The sequence below is a fragment of the Mytilus trossulus genome, chromosome 7 (assembly GCF_036588685.1).
Source record: "Mytilus trossulus isolate FHL-02 chromosome 7, PNRI_Mtr1.1.1.hap1, whole genome shotgun sequence".
Lineage (NCBI taxonomy): Eukaryota > Metazoa > Mollusca > Bivalvia > Mytilida > Mytilidae > Mytilus > Mytilus trossulus.
Window position 1 is genome coordinate 29,816,028 of NC_086379.1, and position 20,799 is coordinate 29,836,826.

General features: G+C 32.2%; 1 protein-coding gene across 1 annotated transcript in view; it reads right to left on the minus strand.

The window, feature by feature from the left end:
• Nucleotides 1-20,799, minus strand: part of LOC134724908 (TATA-binding protein-associated factor 172-like) — a 62,668-nt gene that overhangs the window by 17,453 nt on the left and 24,416 nt on the right. The window contains exons 18-29 of the mRNA XM_063588256.1: nucleotides 20,385-20,549; nucleotides 19,353-19,470; nucleotides 18,697-18,850; nucleotides 18,116-18,177; nucleotides 17,334-17,426; nucleotides 8,869-9,010; nucleotides 6,791-6,894; nucleotides 5,598-5,799; nucleotides 4,584-4,732; nucleotides 4,014-4,166; nucleotides 1,880-2,017; nucleotides 1,404-1,555 (exon numbers count right to left, since the gene is read on the minus strand). Coding sequence (XP_063444326.1) covers nucleotides 1,404-1,555; nucleotides 1,880-2,017; nucleotides 4,014-4,166; nucleotides 4,584-4,732; nucleotides 5,598-5,799; nucleotides 6,791-6,894; nucleotides 8,869-9,010; nucleotides 17,334-17,426; nucleotides 18,116-18,177; nucleotides 18,697-18,850; nucleotides 19,353-19,470; nucleotides 20,385-20,549 — 1,632 coding nt within the window. The remainder of the gene's footprint in view (nucleotides 1-1,403; nucleotides 1,556-1,879; nucleotides 2,018-4,013; nucleotides 4,167-4,583; nucleotides 4,733-5,597; nucleotides 5,800-6,790; nucleotides 6,895-8,868; nucleotides 9,011-17,333; nucleotides 17,427-18,115; nucleotides 18,178-18,696; nucleotides 18,851-19,352; nucleotides 19,471-20,384; nucleotides 20,550-20,799) is intronic.

A 20,799-nucleotide genomic window follows, 5' to 3' on the forward strand; every position in this document is an offset into this window, starting at 1 on the left:
TTACTGATCAGATCGACACGTATATTTTGCATTGATGATATGTAATTGCAGTTATTTCTGTTTCTGATGTAACATTTTTATACTTGTAGATTTCCTACCATTATTCGGAGATCCAGAGACCACGATTTACATGACCAGAGTTGTCACAATTTATTTCTATTATTTATTAAACTGATCAGTACAATTTCTCATCCCAAATTGCTTTTTGTTTTATTTATATATAATTAAGACAATTTTTATGTTCGTATGAGTACAGCGAAGAAGAACATAACTAAAATTTACTAGATATAACTAGTTGACTCGAGTAAGGGTGAGTTAAACTTCATTGAGAGAACTTTGGTTTGGCTTACTTGCCAACTTAAACATGATTGAAGAAGGCTTTGTTCAATAAGTTGCCGATACTCCATCTGACGATAAATGCATGAGGTCTGCCGACTATATGCTGGAATTTTATATAGATGGCAATTGAGATTTCCACCAACCATTTGGGCATCACCTCCTGACCCAGTGGAAAAGAGAACAACGAATAGTGTCGAGTCTTTTCGTGCCTACCTGAACGAGCAGTTTTACGCTAGCCATCCTACCATATTTGTCGTTGTCCATGTGTTATTGAAACTGAAGACAACATCTTACATAAAGACGAGAACTCTAACTGTAAAAGCACCTTTTAGGAAATATGAAAAGGAGAAGATGGACTTCCTTCCTGAACAAAATACAAAACTTGTAAACGGTGAATGTGCTACTACGGACTTTGTACGACGTGTTGGCTACAAATATTCTGACAGAACTGACTTCTGAACTCATATCAAGATATTTTTGAACATACGTTAATGATGTATTTTACTTACAAGTTATGATGACCTTTAACTTAATACATATTCACTTTTTTCTTATAGCTTTGCTTTCAAACAATAGGTATTCCTGAATTATTTGCGGAAAAGTAATAATTTATTTTTTCCGGAATAGTGACTTTTTTTCCGGAAAAGTAAGATATTTATTTGCGGAAACGTAAACTTTTTTTTCCAGAAACGTCATCTTTTTTTCGCAGAAAAGTAATGCCAATTTGCGGAAACGTAAAACGCCGATCTGCACTATCATTTTCTATGTTCGGTGGACCATGGAAAGGGGGAAAATCCGTAATTTGGCAATAAAATTAGAAAGATCATATCATAGGGAACATGTGTACTAAGTTTCATGTTGATTGGACTTCAACTTCATCAAAAACTACCTTGACCAAAAATTTTAACCAAAACATTAACCTAAAGTGGGATGCATGGAGGGAAGGACAAACGAAAGAACAGACGGACGCACAGACCAGAAAAATATAATGCCCATAAATGGGGCATAATCAACACGAAAGATATAATAAGATTAACTAGTAATGTAATGACAATATTTCATACCTAGTTCTCTCCCCTGGGGGTCCAGCATACATCAGAGGATTCAGATATTTCACATCCACAAACTTATTAACTTCATATACCCAGTGACCAATCAGTGTCGGTGGACACACAACTATAGATGGCATGGGTACACAATCAGGACCTTTGGTTGTCTGATATATAAAATTTGTAAGAATATGAGTGATTGATTGCATATAATCAAATGTCAAGTGGCTTATACTTCATGTAAATTCAGGACAAAACAAATCAATCAGGTTGGTAAAGTTGCCACTTTGGAATGCAAATCGGAAAAGTGTACTGCCAATGGAAAAAAATATCATGTTCATTAATTATTGGTTTTGAGTTGTTTCACATTTTGTCATGTTGGGACCTTTTATAGATGATATTACAGTACAAGTTTTTCTTATTGTTGAAGTTGGACACATTTGAAATTGAATGAGTTCATTTATTAAAATGTTAAATTTCTATAAACATACCTGGTACTTTTGATCTCTCAGAAAATGATCACTAGCTAAGATACAGATAGACTGTAAGGTCTTCCCTAATCCCATATCATCACACAGTATACCATGTAAACAATACTTGTTCAGAAACGCTAACCAGTTAACACCATCCTGTTGTAATAGGACAAAAAGGTTGAAAAAGAGAAAATTAATAAAGCTTTTTATACTTAGGTAATGTATCAAGATCAAAACTCAATATTGGGAGCAGAAATCCATGGAACTATTTTTAGTGGAAGTAGTCAATAAAATTTAAAAATCCAACACAATCATGTTCTTGAATACATCATGTAGTTCATAAGTTCCGTTCAGCATCAAGATTTTTTAAGGTCTAAAGTCCAATTGATATTAAGTAGCAAAACCCTAACTAACTAAAAATTCAAACACTCAATATCAATGGGTACAAATTTGCTTTAAATTATGCAAGGTTCAGGATCCTTTGAATTTTTATAATGAAGAACAATTTAAAACAAGAATGTGTCCACAGTACACTGATGCCCCACTCGCACTATCATTTTTTATATTTAGTGGACCGTCAAATTGGAATAAATTCTCTAATTTGGCATTAAAATTAGAATGATCTTATCAAAGGGAACATGTATACTAAGTTTCAAGTTGATTGGACGTCTACTTTATCAAAAAATTCATAAGGATTCTGCGGAACCCAGTGTCTCGCCTACTTTTGCTGTAACTCCCAGGCTCAACAAAAATGAGGAAAATAATCAATAAAAATATTCCTCTTGATATTATCTTTTGATTGTAAGAAGCTTCTGTCCAAGTTTGGTAAAAAATTCAGGATAGTTTATGAATCGAATAAATGTTTTAAAACTTTAACTGCAGACTGTGTGTAATGTTAATTGGAAGAAAGTCCATTTAAAAGCAAAATACAGATACACAGATACCAAATATTAACAAAATTTCCTTTCCAGATACTAGCTTTTAATCATAAACAAGCTTCTGTCCAAGTTTGGTACAAATTAAAAATAGTATAAGAAAATCATTAAATTTTTTAAAAATTTAACACACAGTGAATGTGTTGTTTCCTGGCAGATAACCTAAGTCCATTTAAAAGTATAATACGGAAAAAATGAATTTATTTTTTTACAAAATTTACTTCTGGATACTATCTTATGATTATAAACAAGCTTTTGTCTAAGTTTGGTACATACCCAGGATAGTTAAAGAAAGTTATTAAAATTTTAAAAACTTGAACCACAGAGTGAATGTTATGTTTCCCGCAAAAAAAACCTAAGTCCCTTTATAAATAAAATACAGAAGAAATGGAATTTTATTTTTACAAAATTTACTTCTGGATACTATCTTATGATCATAAACAAGCTTTTGTCCAAGTTTGGTGGAAATCAAGTATAGTTTAAGAAAGATATTCAAATTTTTAAAACTTTAACCACAGAGTGAATGTAATGTTTCCCCGCAGAAAAACTAAGTCCATTTATAAATAAAATATAAAAAAAATGGAATTTTATTTTTACAAAATTTACTTCTGGATACTATCTTATGATCATACACAAGCTTCTGTCCAAGTTTGGTAGAAATCCAGTATACTTTAAGAAAGTTATTAAATTTTCAAAACCTTTAACCACAGAGTGAATATTTGTGGACACCGCCGACGCCGACGACGGAATGTAGGATCGCTTAGTCTCGCTTTTTCGACTAAAGTCGAAGGCTCGACAAAAATACCTTGACCAAAAACTTTAACCTGAAATTTGCACTTTCATTTTCTATGTTCAGTGAATTGTAAAATTAGGGTCAAAACTCTAATTTGGCATTAAAATTAGAAAGATCATATCATAGGGCACATGTATACTAAGTTTCAAGTTGATTGGAATTCAACTTCATCAAAAACTACCTTTACCAAAAACTTTAACCTGACGCGGGACAGACGGACGAACAAACAGACGAACGGACGCACAGACCAGAAAACATAATGCCCCTCTACTATTGTTGGTGGGGCATAAAAAGTCAAAGGTCCTGTACAAAGCATCAATGTAAAGAATGAGAGCTCCTTGACTTTTGTAATTCAAAGTCAACACCAAGAAAAGACAGGTCCCAAACCCCAGACCCTCACTAATTTGTACCCCTGTGACTGTACCTGTTGATATTTTCTGAGTTCTGCATCTACTGGTATAGACACTTTGTAACTCTCTAACTTTGAGCTATCCATTAACTGTTCTAAAAATAGACGTTGCTTTTCTTTCTCTGCTGTCAGCCTAGCCTCCATCTCAGGTGGGTCTGGTACCCCTGCCTGGAAAAAAAATTACAACTTATAATTAACGTCTTCTATCATGAAAATCTCTCAACAGTGAATCTCCACATTATAAAATAATCTAATGTTTTAACTAAAGAACTGCTAATGAACATGGTATTAAATGTGGTTTTTTTAAATCAAACAATTTTAATTTATGCAAATAGAAACCCACTGAATGATTTGAAACAATATTTTCATATAATCAAGCTCATTCTACAAAATCATACAAAGATGATTAAAAAAAAAAAAAAATGTTTTCTAAAATATTCTTAATGCAAATAAATGGATTTGAATGATCTTAAAACATTACAAAAAAAATCATTTGATTTATAAAGTATAAGGAATATTGACAGCTTTCTTTCGGATCACTTATTTTACCTAGAATAGGAACAACTATTTACATTTTTTACTAACCTCGAGTGGCATTAGTCGAATGAGTGTGGCAAAACAGTGTGTTGCCATGAGTCTGACAGCCTCATTCTGGTCACTCATTCTCCCTAGAATGGGGACAACCAGTAATACTATATATGGCAAGAGATCCATGCCCATCACATCTATAACACCTATGTAGTGTGTTAAGGATTATATTGTTATATTTATATAGTGAAGAAGTTAAGAAATAATTTAGAAACTAAGGTTTAATCTTCTTCAGGTAATGTTGACTTCAGACTCATTTGCTAAAGTTGCTACTAACATTTTGAAATAATTTAACATACAAAACTTTCAAGTGTTTTCAATAGGTTAGTGTTACTGATTTTAAATGTCAATCCAAAAAAGCTTTTCCGATAAGCTAAGCTTTCTACTGCATTTCCTGTACTTTAGTATGCTTCAAAACGGAATTATGTATCATCATTGGTATACATGCACCAAAGTACAATTGCCTCTTATTTAATCTGAATTGACAAACATCGAGTTCCACACTTTGGAGTCATATTATTCTGGAGCTATATGAACATGAAGCTTACTATAGGATATGATTTGCTTATTGTTGAATGCTGCATGGAGAATTGTAGCTTTATAACATCCTTGTCCTTTAGTCTATGGTGGATAGTAGTCTCATTGGCAATCATTTCACATCTCCTTATTTTGTCCCACCTAAGATAAACTATTTTTCTGGTCTGTGGGTGCATCTTTTCATCTGTTAAGAGTGAAGAGACATTCAGTTGTTGTATATGCATCATCAAGGAGTTTTTAAGGCTAGTGGTAATGTTAACATTAAAGTTCAATCAAATAAAAGACTTAGTACACATGTTCTTTATGATTCAAACTTTATATATTATAAGCCAAAGTGTTAACACTGAGTTCATGGAGTTCATTGAACTTCAAAATATGATAAATTTAAAGGGTATGGTAGTCCATGGACACATATTCTAGTTTTAAAATCTGTATGCTCAACCTCTTAAATATCTGATTGTTTTAAAAGGATACAGGCTAAAGCTTCACAAGCTCCTTGTCTATGTTTTTCATGTTCCATGTCTCCCATTAATGGCAGGATTTTATCCATGATAAATGATAAGGTATGTGAGGTTAATATCTGGGCCATCATGCCCACACTTCGTGCAGACATGTGTCTGATTGCTGTGTATGAATTCTTTAATCCATTCAAAATGGAGGAAAGTTTCTGTTTTATCTGAAAATTAACAAAAAAATAATTATAAAATACTGAAAATACATGCCTTTTACAATATATTTTTACACATAAGAATGGCAATTATTTGAATGCATTGAATGCATTATATGAATATTACTACTTCAGAAATGTATGTGTGCATTTTTTATAGCAATTTTTTAAGTGGTCATACAAACAATGCTATTCTGCAAAACCTACACCATCATTATAATAAGAATTCTAATGCAACAACGTTTGTAACGTTCATTTTGATTGGATAACGTCACTTATTTACATGGCATCAATTGACAATTGATGCTATGGGACGTACGCGCAAGCGCAGACGGCATATGGCAGATTTTAAATACATGTTTTAACGTTGTTTTCTGTCAGTTTCATTAAAATGGAGATAACAATATTGTATTTTAAGCTCCTACGGCATCAGTTGGGGATTTGATAGTCGCAAATACCCGTTTACTGTCTCCGCTAAAGCGTCGCCAGTAAACTTAATTTGCGACCATCAAATCCCCAATTGATGCCGTCGGAGCTTAAAATACAATACAGTTATCTCCTAAATTTCAAAATTTACAATATGAGGAAAAATTTGATTACAAATGGAAAAATTTTGTGGATCCTATGTTTAAAACAAGTATTAAGTCTGAGGTTTTTTTCTTTATTAAATGTGTCTGTCTATTTTTAAATTGAATAATATTAGACGTTTGGCTTTAATACTTATGTCCATATGACAGTATCCCAAAACACATAAAACATAAAGAATTGTCATCTGTATGCCACAAAAACCTCATTCAAAACAATCTAACTTAAATATGCAATGTCAGACATTTCTGGTTTTCAAAATGACGAAAACCTTTAAGATATGACTAAAGACCAACAATGACATGGTCCTTAGTTGAGGTGGACACATAGGCGTGTGGTGAGGTTAAACAATTGTTACCTGTTCTGTGAGAGGTTGACACATAAACATGTGGTGAAGTAAAGCAATTTAAAATACCTGTTCTATGAGTGATGAGTCTAATGAGGATCCTACAGCTTCTATCAACTGTAATGAATTAACTGTCTCCTGAGCAATATCAGTTGGAATCTCTTCTGTAATATCTGAAATAAAACAACAATTTGCTCACAATAAGAGATGTTTAGCAATATCTGCGAACACCAAAGATCGCCTTCAGTTTTGATGAGGTTTTGAGTTTCTTCTTGTATAGTTTTCTATCAGTGTTCTCCCCAGGATTTTTGGATAGCGCTGTGGTAAGCGCGTGATTTTCGACAATTCTCAGTAACTTTGTCGCGTTGCACGGTTGGTTTGTAATAGATTTTTTATGTGTTTTTCCTATATTATGCTATTGATGTTTTCTCTTGTAATGATGTACTCATCATGCTCATGGAAGTTACCCCTTTGTTTGCTAATGTTATTGTCTGGATATAGACATGATAGAAGAAAAGTCTTTTTTTCTCCATTGTAAATTCATATAATCCTCATATTATTATCTGTCCGTAAAACCCAAGGAGAAGTCTTTTCCATGGTAGGTCTATACCAGACTGCCTATGTGAAGATTTCTTATCACTAATAGGTGATGTTGCAGAACATGTAGGACCAACAATAAAGTCATTGTCAGCTTCTGTGAGAAAGTTTTCAATGACAAATGGTTTTTTTACATTTACTTTTATTAACATTTCTAGCAAAGTGCAACTTTGCAATAAAAATGAGTATAGTATTTCATAAGAAGAAATGAACTTGCCCTTTCAATAATATTCAAATGTTATCAAAGATTTGCTAAAAAAAACCTAAAATATTCCAATTATGAATATGACATATATGAAAGAAATCCTATAAAAATATTTTAAGATTTTTTTTTTTTATTTCAAAGGTAAATTACCAATCAAATAAATTATGTATGCCAATTGAAACAATTACCACCTTTAGAGGTTGTGTTTGATATTTCTATAAACATTTGAATATGTGCCAACAGATAAGTTTGTCAAGATTTGACAATACTTCTTTTAGGTCTTTCCCTCCCAAATTATCTCTCTTACTGACTGACATAACTTCCTGTTTACACTTGTGGCTTTTTTTTAGCATTAACTACTATTTCTAATCCAAGCCATCCTCAATTTTCATTAAATTTAAAGCAATATTTAAATTATATATATTGATGATTGGTTGACAAAAATCGATATTTTATATATATTTACACAAAATGTTCGTTTTGTTTGAAAAAGAGCCATTGATGGACAAGTAATCGTAAAATACGGGCTTATAATGATTCCCTTGATAACAGGGTTGCTTCCTTCAAGCAATCCAGATTTGACAGTTCGGTTGTAAACGCGAAAAAGTAATGATTTATAATCGTAGATGGTTCAAGCAATGGTCGAGACCACGTTGTCAGAGAAGGGGGTAACACTTCCCTTATATAATTTAGAAATGACCATTTCAGCACCCGAGACATGTATTAAATGTCTCTGTTAGCACTGTCCATTTCTTTCATAATTTCAGCATCTTTCTAAAGCGAAAAACTCGAGGAAGGAAAGGTTTATTTGGCATTAAAAGTTTTGCAAATGGCGCCATTTTGATCATATATTGAACTGGTTCCGACGATTTTTGACATCATTGGATGAATTAACGAACTCTCAGATAAACAATACAGTCGATCACGTGATCGAAATGTGTACAAAATAACAGGAAGTTTGAAATTCAAAAACAATAACGCTGATTTTTGATTGGATAGCGCCGCGGTCTGCCCAAATACCACCGCGGTGAATTCAAATAGCGCTGAACATCGCGGTGCTAAAACGGCCTGGGGAGAACACTGGTCTATCTAGTTATTTGTCTTCTAATCATTTGTCTTTTAATGTTTGGTAAGTTGTTACAGTTCCTCATTAACTTATGGGTTTCAAATATCCATTTGGTATTTCCTTTTTATTTTTACAAGGTCAGGCATGGTATACTGGGGATTCATTTATTTTTATGGAGTAAGAAACACTTACATGTTCGTGGATGTTTAATTTTGTGGATTCCCCAAAGTCTGCAATCTGCATACAAGCCTGATTTTTATATATAGATTTTCAACATACCTTTTCCTAACTTTTCTAATGGACTAGTAATAGCTTCCCACAGGGTAGGTAACTCAGCTCCCAGATTGTTTCCAAAGAGTCGACACATTTTACTGAGAGCCACATCTCCTCCTCTTCTTTGTATTTGATGCTGTTTTTGCACCTTTGAAATAAACAAGAATGTGTCCATAGTACACAGATGCCCCACTCGCACTATCATTTTCTATGTTCAGTGGACCGTGAAATTGGGGTCAAACTTATAATTTGGAATTAGAATTAAAAAGATCATATCATAGGGAACATGTGTACTAACAAGTTTCAAGTTGATGTAACTTTAACTTTATCAAAAACTACCTTGACCAAAAACTTTTACCTGAACTTTGCACTATCATTTTCTATGTTCAGTTGACCATGAAATTGGGGTCAAAACTATAATTTGCCATTAAAATTAGGAAGATCATATCATGGGGAACATGTGTACTAAGTGTCAAGTTGATTGGACTTCAACTTCTTCAAAAACTACCTTGACCAAAAACTTTAACCTGAAGCGAACGGACGCACAGACAGACGAACGAACGAACGGAGGCACAGACCAGAAAACATAATGCCCCTCTACTATCGTAGGTGGGGCAGAAAAAAATGTTTTGAAGAGACAACAACAAACCTTTTTTATTCATCTGAAGCCATACCAGAAAGAGATTTTTTAAAACCAGTAAAACATGACATTGAACCATGAAGTAGAAGGATGAGGTTGAGGTCTGATGACCACATGCACACAGAGACAGATATGTAAATTCCATCACTGGGTATTGTAATTGAGAAATTAAAAACAAAAATATTTGCCAGTTTTTGCTTGAATTACTTAACTTTGTCAGAGTAAAATAGTCCCCAATGATTTGTCACTGGAGCACTGTGACGTCACAGCTTGAAGGTGAAGTATGTTGTAAAATCCCAATGAAATTAAAAGCACATTGTACCAAAACTCCAGAAACAAATGTTCAAATCAAAATGAGTTTTTATTATTGACAATATTAATGACGAACAACCTTAAAAGGTATGAAAACATTCAGCATTCTTTCTTTTAGACTAGACATTCCTAAGAGCTTGAATTTCTAATTCAGCATTAATTTTCATATTGACATCAACAAAACACCATGTCTCTCTTTTTTAAACAAAATGAATACTGTTACAAGACTGAGAAAATATGAGTCTAAATTTCACTGTAGTACATTTCTTGTAGTGTACTAGACATGTGCCTAGTTATTTTCAAAATATTACATGCACTCTGGTACTATTGAAGCAAAAGCACATACATTCCACTGGGCACCAGTGTGGCCCGGGGTAGGGCCTCCTCTGAAGATATGAAACAAGTGCTGTCTTCAATATTATCACAGACATTAACCATATTACTCAACACTCCACTTGTTTTATTATATTATATTGTTTCTATATAAGATGTTTGTTACATAAAGAAAATCTGCCTATACTTATTGTTAAATTCAATTTAAAAGATTGTATCAAAAAAGGAAGATTTGATACCTTTATAAATGTTAGAATTATATGCAGCTTTTAATTCTATCAATGATATTAATTATTTTTGTAACATTTCTTAATTTTCCCTTACTATCAAGGGAGATAACTTAATAATCAAAAGTATGGCGCAACTTTTAAAACTTATAATTTTTTGGCAAATTACCTACCTTTTCAATTATGTAAAAAAAAGATACCTGGGGTTATAAAACTATAATAAATTTCAACCTCTTTTTTTTTTAAATCTGTCATAAGTAATAGTTATCAATGATTGAATACTTCTGTCTCATTTACGAATCAAGGAGAATAACTCTAAATAAAGTTCCATTGAAATCTCTGTCAGTGGCAGATCCAGAAATTTTCATAAGCGGGGGCCCACTTGCTGCCTAAGAGGGGACCCGCTGGGTTCATGCTTCATTTTTTCCCTATATAATCAATCAATTTTTTCTCAGAAAATGGGGGCAGGCCACATGGGACCCTCCTCTATATCTGCCGCTGCCTGTTTTAATTTTTGCAAATGCATCAATGTTTCAGGCAATTTATTTATTTATAAGATGAGAGATAAGTTGTGAATATATTAAATACTAACTGTTTTATTTTCATTTTGAAAAAAATATGATATCAAGTAAAATTTGTATATATGTAATACAAAAATCTACTAAATATCTTATTTTTTTCAAAAGACTTAAATTAAAAATATAACAAGTATAGTATATATTATATATAAATATACTAAATAAATAAATGTTTTCCAAATACGTTGAAGGTATAAAAAAGTCATGAGAATTCCGAATGCAATAAGGTTCTATCCGGGCACTCTGGTTCTAAACCTTGGTTCCATCTGGGTTGTTTGGTTCTGAACCTTGGTTCTTTGGTTCGAAACCATGGTAACTGGTTCAACATCCGGGTTGTTTGGTTATAGCAACCTGAATTCCTGGTTCCATCTGGGTTCTATTCTAGATTATTCTAATGTTCCCGTTGAACTTGTAGAAGATAACCACAAGTATCCGAATAAAAAGGTAAAGTAGGTCAAAGACGCTAAAATTGTTTTATAACATTAAACATTTCAGGATCGACGGTAAAAGAAGATGTAAGGTATTTATTTTCTAATTCTAATGATAAGGAAACTAGATAAAATCAAGCATTGTTTAGATTTTAAAAATAAATCGAAATGGTACATTATATCGAACATTATTTTTATTTAATTCAGTCGTTTTGTCTTTATTTATTTCCGTTAATATTTCTAGACGTTTTAAAACAACAAAATTTGGAGACCTGTCGTTCAATTGGCCAACGATATATGCATCTAGCCACTTGACCAGTTGACGACTTGCATATATATTTAAATGCACATGTAAAATTCGAATGCATTTTATTTAATAGCTGCTTTCTAATAATGTCAGATTTGATAGAAATACGTGTGAAGTATATATGTAACAAATCGTTTTGTTCAAAACGGAATCTTAAAAGACATATAAAAAGAAACTGATGATCAATTTAAGTTTAATTGAAAAATAAGTTATAAAATATAACAAAAATGTATATGTACAATAAATTTGTCAAATTTGATACTACTTGTGAAATTAAGGCATGCATATAATCATTATACGCCAAAAAGAATCAAATCAAAATTAAGATTGAATATTTTTATAATAAAATTGTGTTGGTGTGTGTGTGTTAATGACAGTGCTGGTGGAATCAGTAGCACCAGCACACTAGTCGGAACTTCTGTGTCGGTACCATAGATAAGGGGTATAAACTACGGAGTTACTCTAGTCCGTTCGTCCCAAATGTCAAAAACAAAGGGTTCCGTTTTTTTTTAACTTTAGATGCCCCAATCAAATACTACAAAACTTTTACACAAAATAGAAAAGATGTGTCATGAGTGCCAATAAGAACACTCCACAAAAGATTAAATGACACAGAAATTAACAGCTATAAGTCATCCTACGGCCTTCAACAATGAGCAAAGTCCATACCGCATAGTCAGCTATAAAAAGCACCGAAATGACAATGTAAATCAATTAAAACGAGAAAAGAAACGGACAAATTATGTACAAAAAATGAACAAAAACAAATATGTAACACATAAAGAAACGACAATTCATGAATTAGAGTATCCTGACTTGGGACAGGTACATACAAACAGAATGCGGCGGATTAAACATGATAGCAGGATCCCCACCCTTCACCTTATGTGGCAAAGAAGATACCAAGTACACAGAAATTTAAAACAACTACATGTCACCATACGGCCTTCAACAATGAGCAAATATGTATAGATGATGTTGTATGAGTGCCAATGAGACAAATCTCTATCCAAATAACAATTTATAAAAGTAAACCATTATAGGTTAATGTACGGTCTTCAACACGGAGCCTTGGCTCTCACCGAACTACAAGCTATAAAGGGCCCCAAAATTACTAGTGTAAAACAATTCAATCGAGAAAACCAACGGTCTAATCTAAATAGAAAAAAACGAGAAACGAGAAAAGCGTACAAATTCCACAAACAAACGATAACTACTGTACATCAGATTCCTGACTTAGGACAGGGGAAACATTTGCAGCCGGATGAAACAATATTATAACATCACAACATAGAAAAAACACGATAAAACAAAATTCAAACGAGGAAAGAAATGGACAAATGTATCTAGGCCACTGACTTGCGACAGGTACATGCATACTGAATAAAGCGGGGTTGAACATGTTAATGGGGTCTTCACCATCCCCCTAACCTGGGACAATGGTTATTTCCACATACAAAAAATTGAATTTAAAATTGGGTAGGGTCACTTTTACCGTTCAAGAGTTATCAAATTCCTTTAAAAACATAGAACATGCTGAATTTGCGTTTTCGTTCTTTTAAATAATTTGTACTCAATCAAATTTTATAAACCTTATACGTACTGCTTATTACCCCATAACACAAGAGTTATTATATATATGAAGTTGGTACTAGTACTAATGATACACATATCAACACGTAGACTAAAGATGCTTAAGCTGTTGTTTCTGTTCTTTAACTTTAGTTTGCATCAACCAAATGTTTTGAAACTTATACACAATGCTTATGGTCACTAAACAGTCAAAATTACGTGAATCCTGTTTCTATATGTGGAAGGTTACTTTTGTTTTCTTTTCACAGACAGGGGCATCTGGGGCCCATAGACATATTGTACATTTATTTCAGTAAACAGTTTATTTGCTTCCTTTGGATTCTACTTCTATTAGAATTAGCTTGCATATTTTTTTTAAGGATGGCGGTGCAGTTTGATAACAGACAGTGACCAGCATAAAAAAAGTTTTTCACTAGATTGAGCTCTTTGTCTAAGTGTACTTTTTAAATTTTCTTCGCACTGAGTTCAGTCTATTGATATGCGTATACCTTCATGTGATTTTTAAGATGCTTAAACAGACCGTACTTTTACCTATAATGGTTTAATTTTTAAATTGTTATTTGGATGGAGAGTTGTCTCATTGGCACTCACACCACATCTTCCTATATCTATCCATATCAACATGTCCATGAAATGAAATCCAAGGTGAAATGATTGAACCATTTTGAATTATCTAGCTATCACAACTGGCAGCACATGGTGCTACTAGAGTAGTAAATGTTCTTTCTAATTTTTCACGGCAATTAAAAGATTTAGTTTTCATTTGATCAAAACATTCCTCATATCAAAAATTGAGAATGGAAATGTGAAATGTGTTTAAGAGACAGTAACATGACAAAAATGCAAAAAAGCAGTTAAAGGTCACCAATGGGTTTTTAACATAGTGAGAAAATCCCTCGCCCGGCGGCAGACTTCAGATGGCACCTTAACAAAATGTGCACTAGTTCAAACTCCAATTCATAATACCGATCTTACAATTAAAAACATACAAATATATCTATATATTTAATATAGATATAAGAATATGGGATATGAGTGCAATCAGACGATTCTCCATATACTTGAAACAAAATATGCAAGTTGTACAATGAGGGCAAAGGTCAAGATCATATAAAGTTTCTCGTGTCACAAGACTCACCATCTTATGACAATACATCTTCATGCTACATATTCAGAAGCAAGGTCAATTTAAAATTATACGTCTAGGTTAGGGTAATATACAAAGGAACACACTGTATCATGATGACACACCCAAAGTGCATAGGTCAAGAGTCAAAAAGTCATAGTCTGGTCAGGAGTTCCATGTAAAAAAAAAACACAAAGCAGTCCTGCACAAAAGTTCATCACGGTACACGTAACAATGTCTCATGGCATGATGCACTACACATGCCGAATACAGAAAACATGGGTCAGGGACAGAAACAGGAGACATGTATCTAAACTCAATGAAACAGTACTTGTATTTCAGGTCAATATATACAAGTGCCTTCAACATAAAACATAAACTCTCGCAACAATTCAAAGTTAAAACCGTCTTTGACAAAAGTTTGAGCAGGATTTTTTGTAACGATTACAAATGTACCTTACATGTACCACTGTTAATTAAAAATCGGATCGTGCAGTTATGTCAATAAATTAAAACATAAAGATAAGACATTAAAACACTTACAACTAGGGTTAACCATTAATTTCTAACCTTACCATGTGATAGCACTATGGTAAACTGATAGAAACACTTGATGCAGTCATGAAATTGAATATTTGCAATAGTACGACGAGACCAATTCAAGACAGAGTAAGAAACAAATGAAAGTAATTATACATACAAACTTTTAATCACAATGCACAAATAAGAAACCGTAGTTTTCATTCAATTTATTCATTTGAAATGTACGCTCGCGTTAAACAATGGAAATTAACGCTGTATATTTATATAAACGATCAATCTTGTAAATGATAAATAAAAAATCTCTCAAATTATCAAGTAAAGTTATCTATGAAAGAGTATATTTCACATAGAAAACTGCCAATACCTGCAGACAAATTTGGTTAAAAAGATTAAATTTACAGAAACAAGTGTGCCTGAGAAACATTACTTACCATGCAAATTTAACTTTGAAAATGAGGCCAAGGTCAGATGAACCCTGTCAGACAGACATGTATCCCTTGTAATGTTTCCATATTCTAAATACATGAGTAGTAATCCAACTAATGTAAATCTTACTCGCAGTATGAAATATTAATACTAGTCATATGACTAGTTAAGAATCAAAGTTGTGTGCACTCTGATACTACTGAAGCAAAATCACTTGCAACCTGTCTAGGGGAGCCCTGAAGAGGGCAACCCATGAGTTCAGAATTGCTCATGGTGTCTTCAATATTATCACAGGCACAGGATATCCAATTGTCATTGTACAAAATATTTAAGTCACTATCTGAAATAAATTTTCTTTGGAAAACGTATGATTTACACAAACAAAATTCAAATGCATAAAGTTAAATCTAGTAATCAAATATTTCTGTACAGAAACAAATTTGAAATCTAGCGCAATGAAGGAGTTATACAGTCTTTAATTCACCTAAAGTCATCAATTGTTCTGGCATTAAATTGCATCTTTTAACTGATATCAAGGAAGATAACTCTGTAAAACAATAACACTTCTGCTCTCATTTCTAGCAAAATTGTCGATCAATAAAAAATCATAGGATACCAATTTTCATGACTCAAGCTTGTTGAACCACAAATTTTCTATTGTCTTAATCACTGAATATGGCAAAACCACCAAATGAAATATCCATGAAAATGCAAGTTATAATCAATCCACAAAAATTAGTACCAACTATCCATTTGACCATATAAGCAATGTAAACATAAATACAGATATGAATAGATTAAACCAACACGTGCAATTGGATTTTTATAGGCCTGTTTGATTTGATTTTATAGATTAAAAATAGATGTTTCTCATTGTTTTTAACCGTATAAGAATGATTTTATGTGCATCTAATTAGTAATCAAATGATTCACCGTAGTTTCACTTTCATTGTTGGCATTTTTTTCTTTAAATAACCAGTACACGTACAATGCATGCATTGTTAATCTCTAGCTAGGGGTTAAATTGAAGTTCACATAAATACGGATTTAAAGAGGTTGACTCATTCACTTGCAAGTGAATTACTAATTATCAATGTTTCTTAGCATAGTTTGACAAAATTGAACCTTATTGGCTGCAAAAAGTGAATTTTTATTTCACTATTTCACTTTCATTATTGATTGAACAGAAAAAAATCAAACTTTAGATTTTTTATATATCTCCTAGCTAAGCTAGTGCCCCTTGAAACATTATAATTAACTATGCTAAAATACATTTTTTAAAGAGTAAAACCAAAAACCTAATGTAAGTTAGTAAGAAAGCTAAATTTTTGAAAAACAATTAGTTATGAATAAGTGATTATTGCAATGTGATGACATCTTTCATTTATGTTGAAAGTCAAAATTTCAAGATTTTTTTGAATATTTCTAATCTTCATCAAGAGATTTGATCTAAAAAAACAGCTAATAACTTATAATTTAGAAACAATGCTTTGAATGATGCATTTGGTAAAGATCTACATTTCCACTATACAAATGTTGATCAATATGATTGTATTTTACTCATGTTATTTTTTGTTGAAATGTTGAAGTATGTAATTGACAGTAATCGAAAAGTAATGTAATTACTTTTGATAAAGTAATCAATTGTAATCGATTACATATTAAAATTTGAGTAATCAATTATTAATCAATTGCACAAAAATCCATCATGTAATCGATTATTAATCGATAACATTTGTCAGTAATCGTGCCCATCCCTGGTACCTACCAAAATAATTGAATTGACAGTATATTATCTAAGTCTTTAAAAAAGGCGGGTTACTCTAAAAGTGAAATTATTTTGCTACTTCTCCACTTTCCTTTGGCAAAAGTAACATTGGATTCTGGACAAATTTCTTTTATATCAAGGGAGATAATTTTGTGAATATCAAGGGAGAAAACTCTGAAAATAATTTTACCTCAGCTTTATCTTCAGCTAATTCAGGTGACACACCAAGATCTAACTTAACACTTGGAGTTTTCCTGAGCCATCTCCTCCCAACATCAGTTGCCTAAATATAAAAAAAAATGAAGAACATTTATTTACACATTATTTTATACAATAATGTACATATATTGCTTTGCAACTTAATGTTTAAATAAATATTTTTATTTGCAGTTTGTTTGTTTTGTTTTGGAGGGGTGAAGGGGATGAATGTTATTTAAAAGCATAAAGAGTTAACTGTGCAAATTTAATAATATTGGTACATTTGCATTGTGAATATAAAACAAATCTTTTAAAGAATGATATAAAACTGTTGGAGTATAAAATTCAATAACTTCATAGAACACTAGTGCACTGACATATATATACTTCATTTGCTACTATTAACAATTACTAATATCAACTTTAACCTTACATGGGATGGGCAAATGGATACACATAGAAAAAGTAATACTCCCACTTTAGTGTAGTATGAGTACAAGGCATAATATTAATCTGTTAACAAACATCCTATGGATGACCATAAATACTTTAGTTTGTTATCAATATCTATATTTTAAACGAGGTTCATGACTTTGGATATACTCATGAACATGAGAGTCTCAATTGTTCATTTGTTCATCCAGTTTGTCAGTGTAGATGCACAAATGAACAGATGTATTTGTATCTACAACTCTCTTTCCATATCAATACCAATAAATTATTGGGTAAAACTTTTGCGAGATCTGTTTTTTTAAATTTTATTTTGTAATTTACCTTTTGGTGTTTTGTCAATGTTAGAATTCCTGAGGTTTTTGTACATTTCACTTCAACTCCATCTGAAAAATTATAAACACACGGATGTTTTAAGCATGCAATTTAAGCATAAATCTAATTATCAAAACAACAAGTGAATCTGTGAGCTACTGCTCACTAATGATACCCTGCCCTGCTAAAAGTATAAGGTACTGTGGAATCATTATTATTAGTTAGATACCATTTTTCGTGGATTTCGTGGTTACACGTGAACCACGAAATTAAATGTGCAACGAATGACAGATTTTCTGTAGGAGTGTATGCAGACTTTGTCAAAACCACCAATTAAATATCCACGAACATGTCATTTTTCCTTCATCCACAAAAATTGGTACCCATGAAAATAAATGAATCCACAGTAAATAGGAAGTTGTAGGTGATGAATCTGAAAAAGCATCACACTGTATAGCTGACTCATAAAAAAGCAAATTTCTGAAATCCTTGTATTAAATGAAGTTCCTTAAAGAGGTGACAGGAAATTTTGCCGTGCCAAAGATGAAAAAAAACAATAAGACACACTAAAAAATATCTGAATTATATACCTGAGATATCAGCCTGGGGATTTTCTACCAGAGGTGTGAACGTTGGATCACAGCACAGGAATCCATGTAGATTCTTCACCACCTTGACACTGGGATTGGGATTTCGTGACAGACATTTCTTAATCAAATGACAGAGACTTTCAGCTGCCTCAAACTAAAATGAAGATAACATATAAATAGATTTCAATGAATGATTTATGTAAATTGATCCTTTTAGTTTGATCAGAAGATGACACTGATTAACTGATTGTTGTCTCACTTTCATGAGGGTCGAAATGGGGGAACGAACACTCATGAGGTATAATTGTTAAAAAAAATGGCAAATGATGCTGATGATAATCTTGCGTGCCTAAGGATAAAAGGTACATTTTAATTATGACAATAAAACAATCAACTAATTTTGACGAATCAATTAAAATTCTTTACAAATATAATGCTAATAGTAAAAGATAATAATTGGAGAGTTCTGACGAACCATGATAAAATTTAAACCCATTTGAAACTAAGGGTAGCTTTCAATTACCGTTTTAAGTCTGACGATAGATTATCTTTCATGCTACTAATATAACAATCCACTAGAATGGTATACCAGGTGAAAAATAACAAATACTGGTAAGGAAAAAACAAATATGGCCACTGGAAATTTTCTGAATTACCTGGAGATCAATATTTTCTTCTTTTTTCATACATTCCATAAGTGGCCTAACAACTGGATTCATTTTTTCTGGTAAATTGTTCAATTCTACAACTGCTTTGGATAATGAACACTGCACCCTGCAAGTTTTTATAAACATTGAAAGTAATTACTTAAATTATTTGACATCATACTCGCATATTAAATTAAAACCTAGTTTTATACTTCTTCAAACTTTATACTTTATAAAAATTTTATGATTTGTTTCTATTGATGCCAAAAAGGAAATGTGTTAGATTTGAATTATTTAGAAACTGCTTGTTTACAAATGCCAAGCTTTGAAAGTCTCTCAAGAAAATTCAGAAAACTATGATTTGTAATTAATGTCAGAGAAAATTAAAATTAAATTTCATAGGATACACAGAAGCACAGACAGACTAACAGAGTAAAAGCAGTTCTCTCCCTTTGAACAGAAGTGTACAAATTTCCATTTTTTCCATTTAAGGTTCCACTAAAGTCAAAATATAGGACACTTCATAGACATCTTAACTTTTCCTGTATTTTTCAACCAGAGCTTGCCCTGCATTTCATGTAACAGTATTCATCCATACCAATTTTAAGCAAATTAAGTTGGCTTGCAGGCCTGCAGATTTTTTTGAAAATTTAGTGTTTACCCCAAGAACCGGTTTGGCCACAACATAACAATTTCAAGTTTATTTACAATTTACACAGTGTGTATATGTAAAGTATGTTTAAATGAACATCTGTTCCTATGGTTTATGACTTTATTCATTATAGGTTGAAAAATACAGGCAAAGTTTAGATGTCTATGAAGTGTCCTATATTTTGACTTTAGTGGAACCTTAATTGAGCCAACATTCCTGAACACATGAATTAAACCCTATACTTGGGAGTGTTTTAAGACTGTCTTAACAGCATTTTTCCTTTTATACAAATGTGTTGTTGACTTTTCCTTAATGATTTTATAACGTCTCTTCTGTATATTCGACCTTCTTTTGTAACATGGCAATATGAAGTTTACGTGACAACAAACCTAAGGGTAAGAGTTTGTAGTTCTTTGGTTGTTTGCTCTACCATTTTCTGCAACTGTTTTCTTCTGTCCTCAAAAGTCTGAAGAACCTTTGGACGGAGATTGGCCTTTATCTCTTCATATACTGAGGTGGTTAGGGCAGTCGCCTGTTCTACTGTTAATATGTTACTGAAAAGATATGTGAGTTAAAATAAAAATAAAGTGTGAAAAATAATTATAGCCACATTACCAATGATTTATCATATATTTAAAGAAGTACTTTCAAACCCTCAACCCCATCAGATTTTTTTATTATTGTAACAGCCCTTTATTATTATATAACCTCAAATAATGAGTACATCCATCTGTTGTCAGGAGTTTGGTGATGCTTTGATCTGCTGTTCTGTCCAACAACATAATGTAATTCTTGGTATAATTC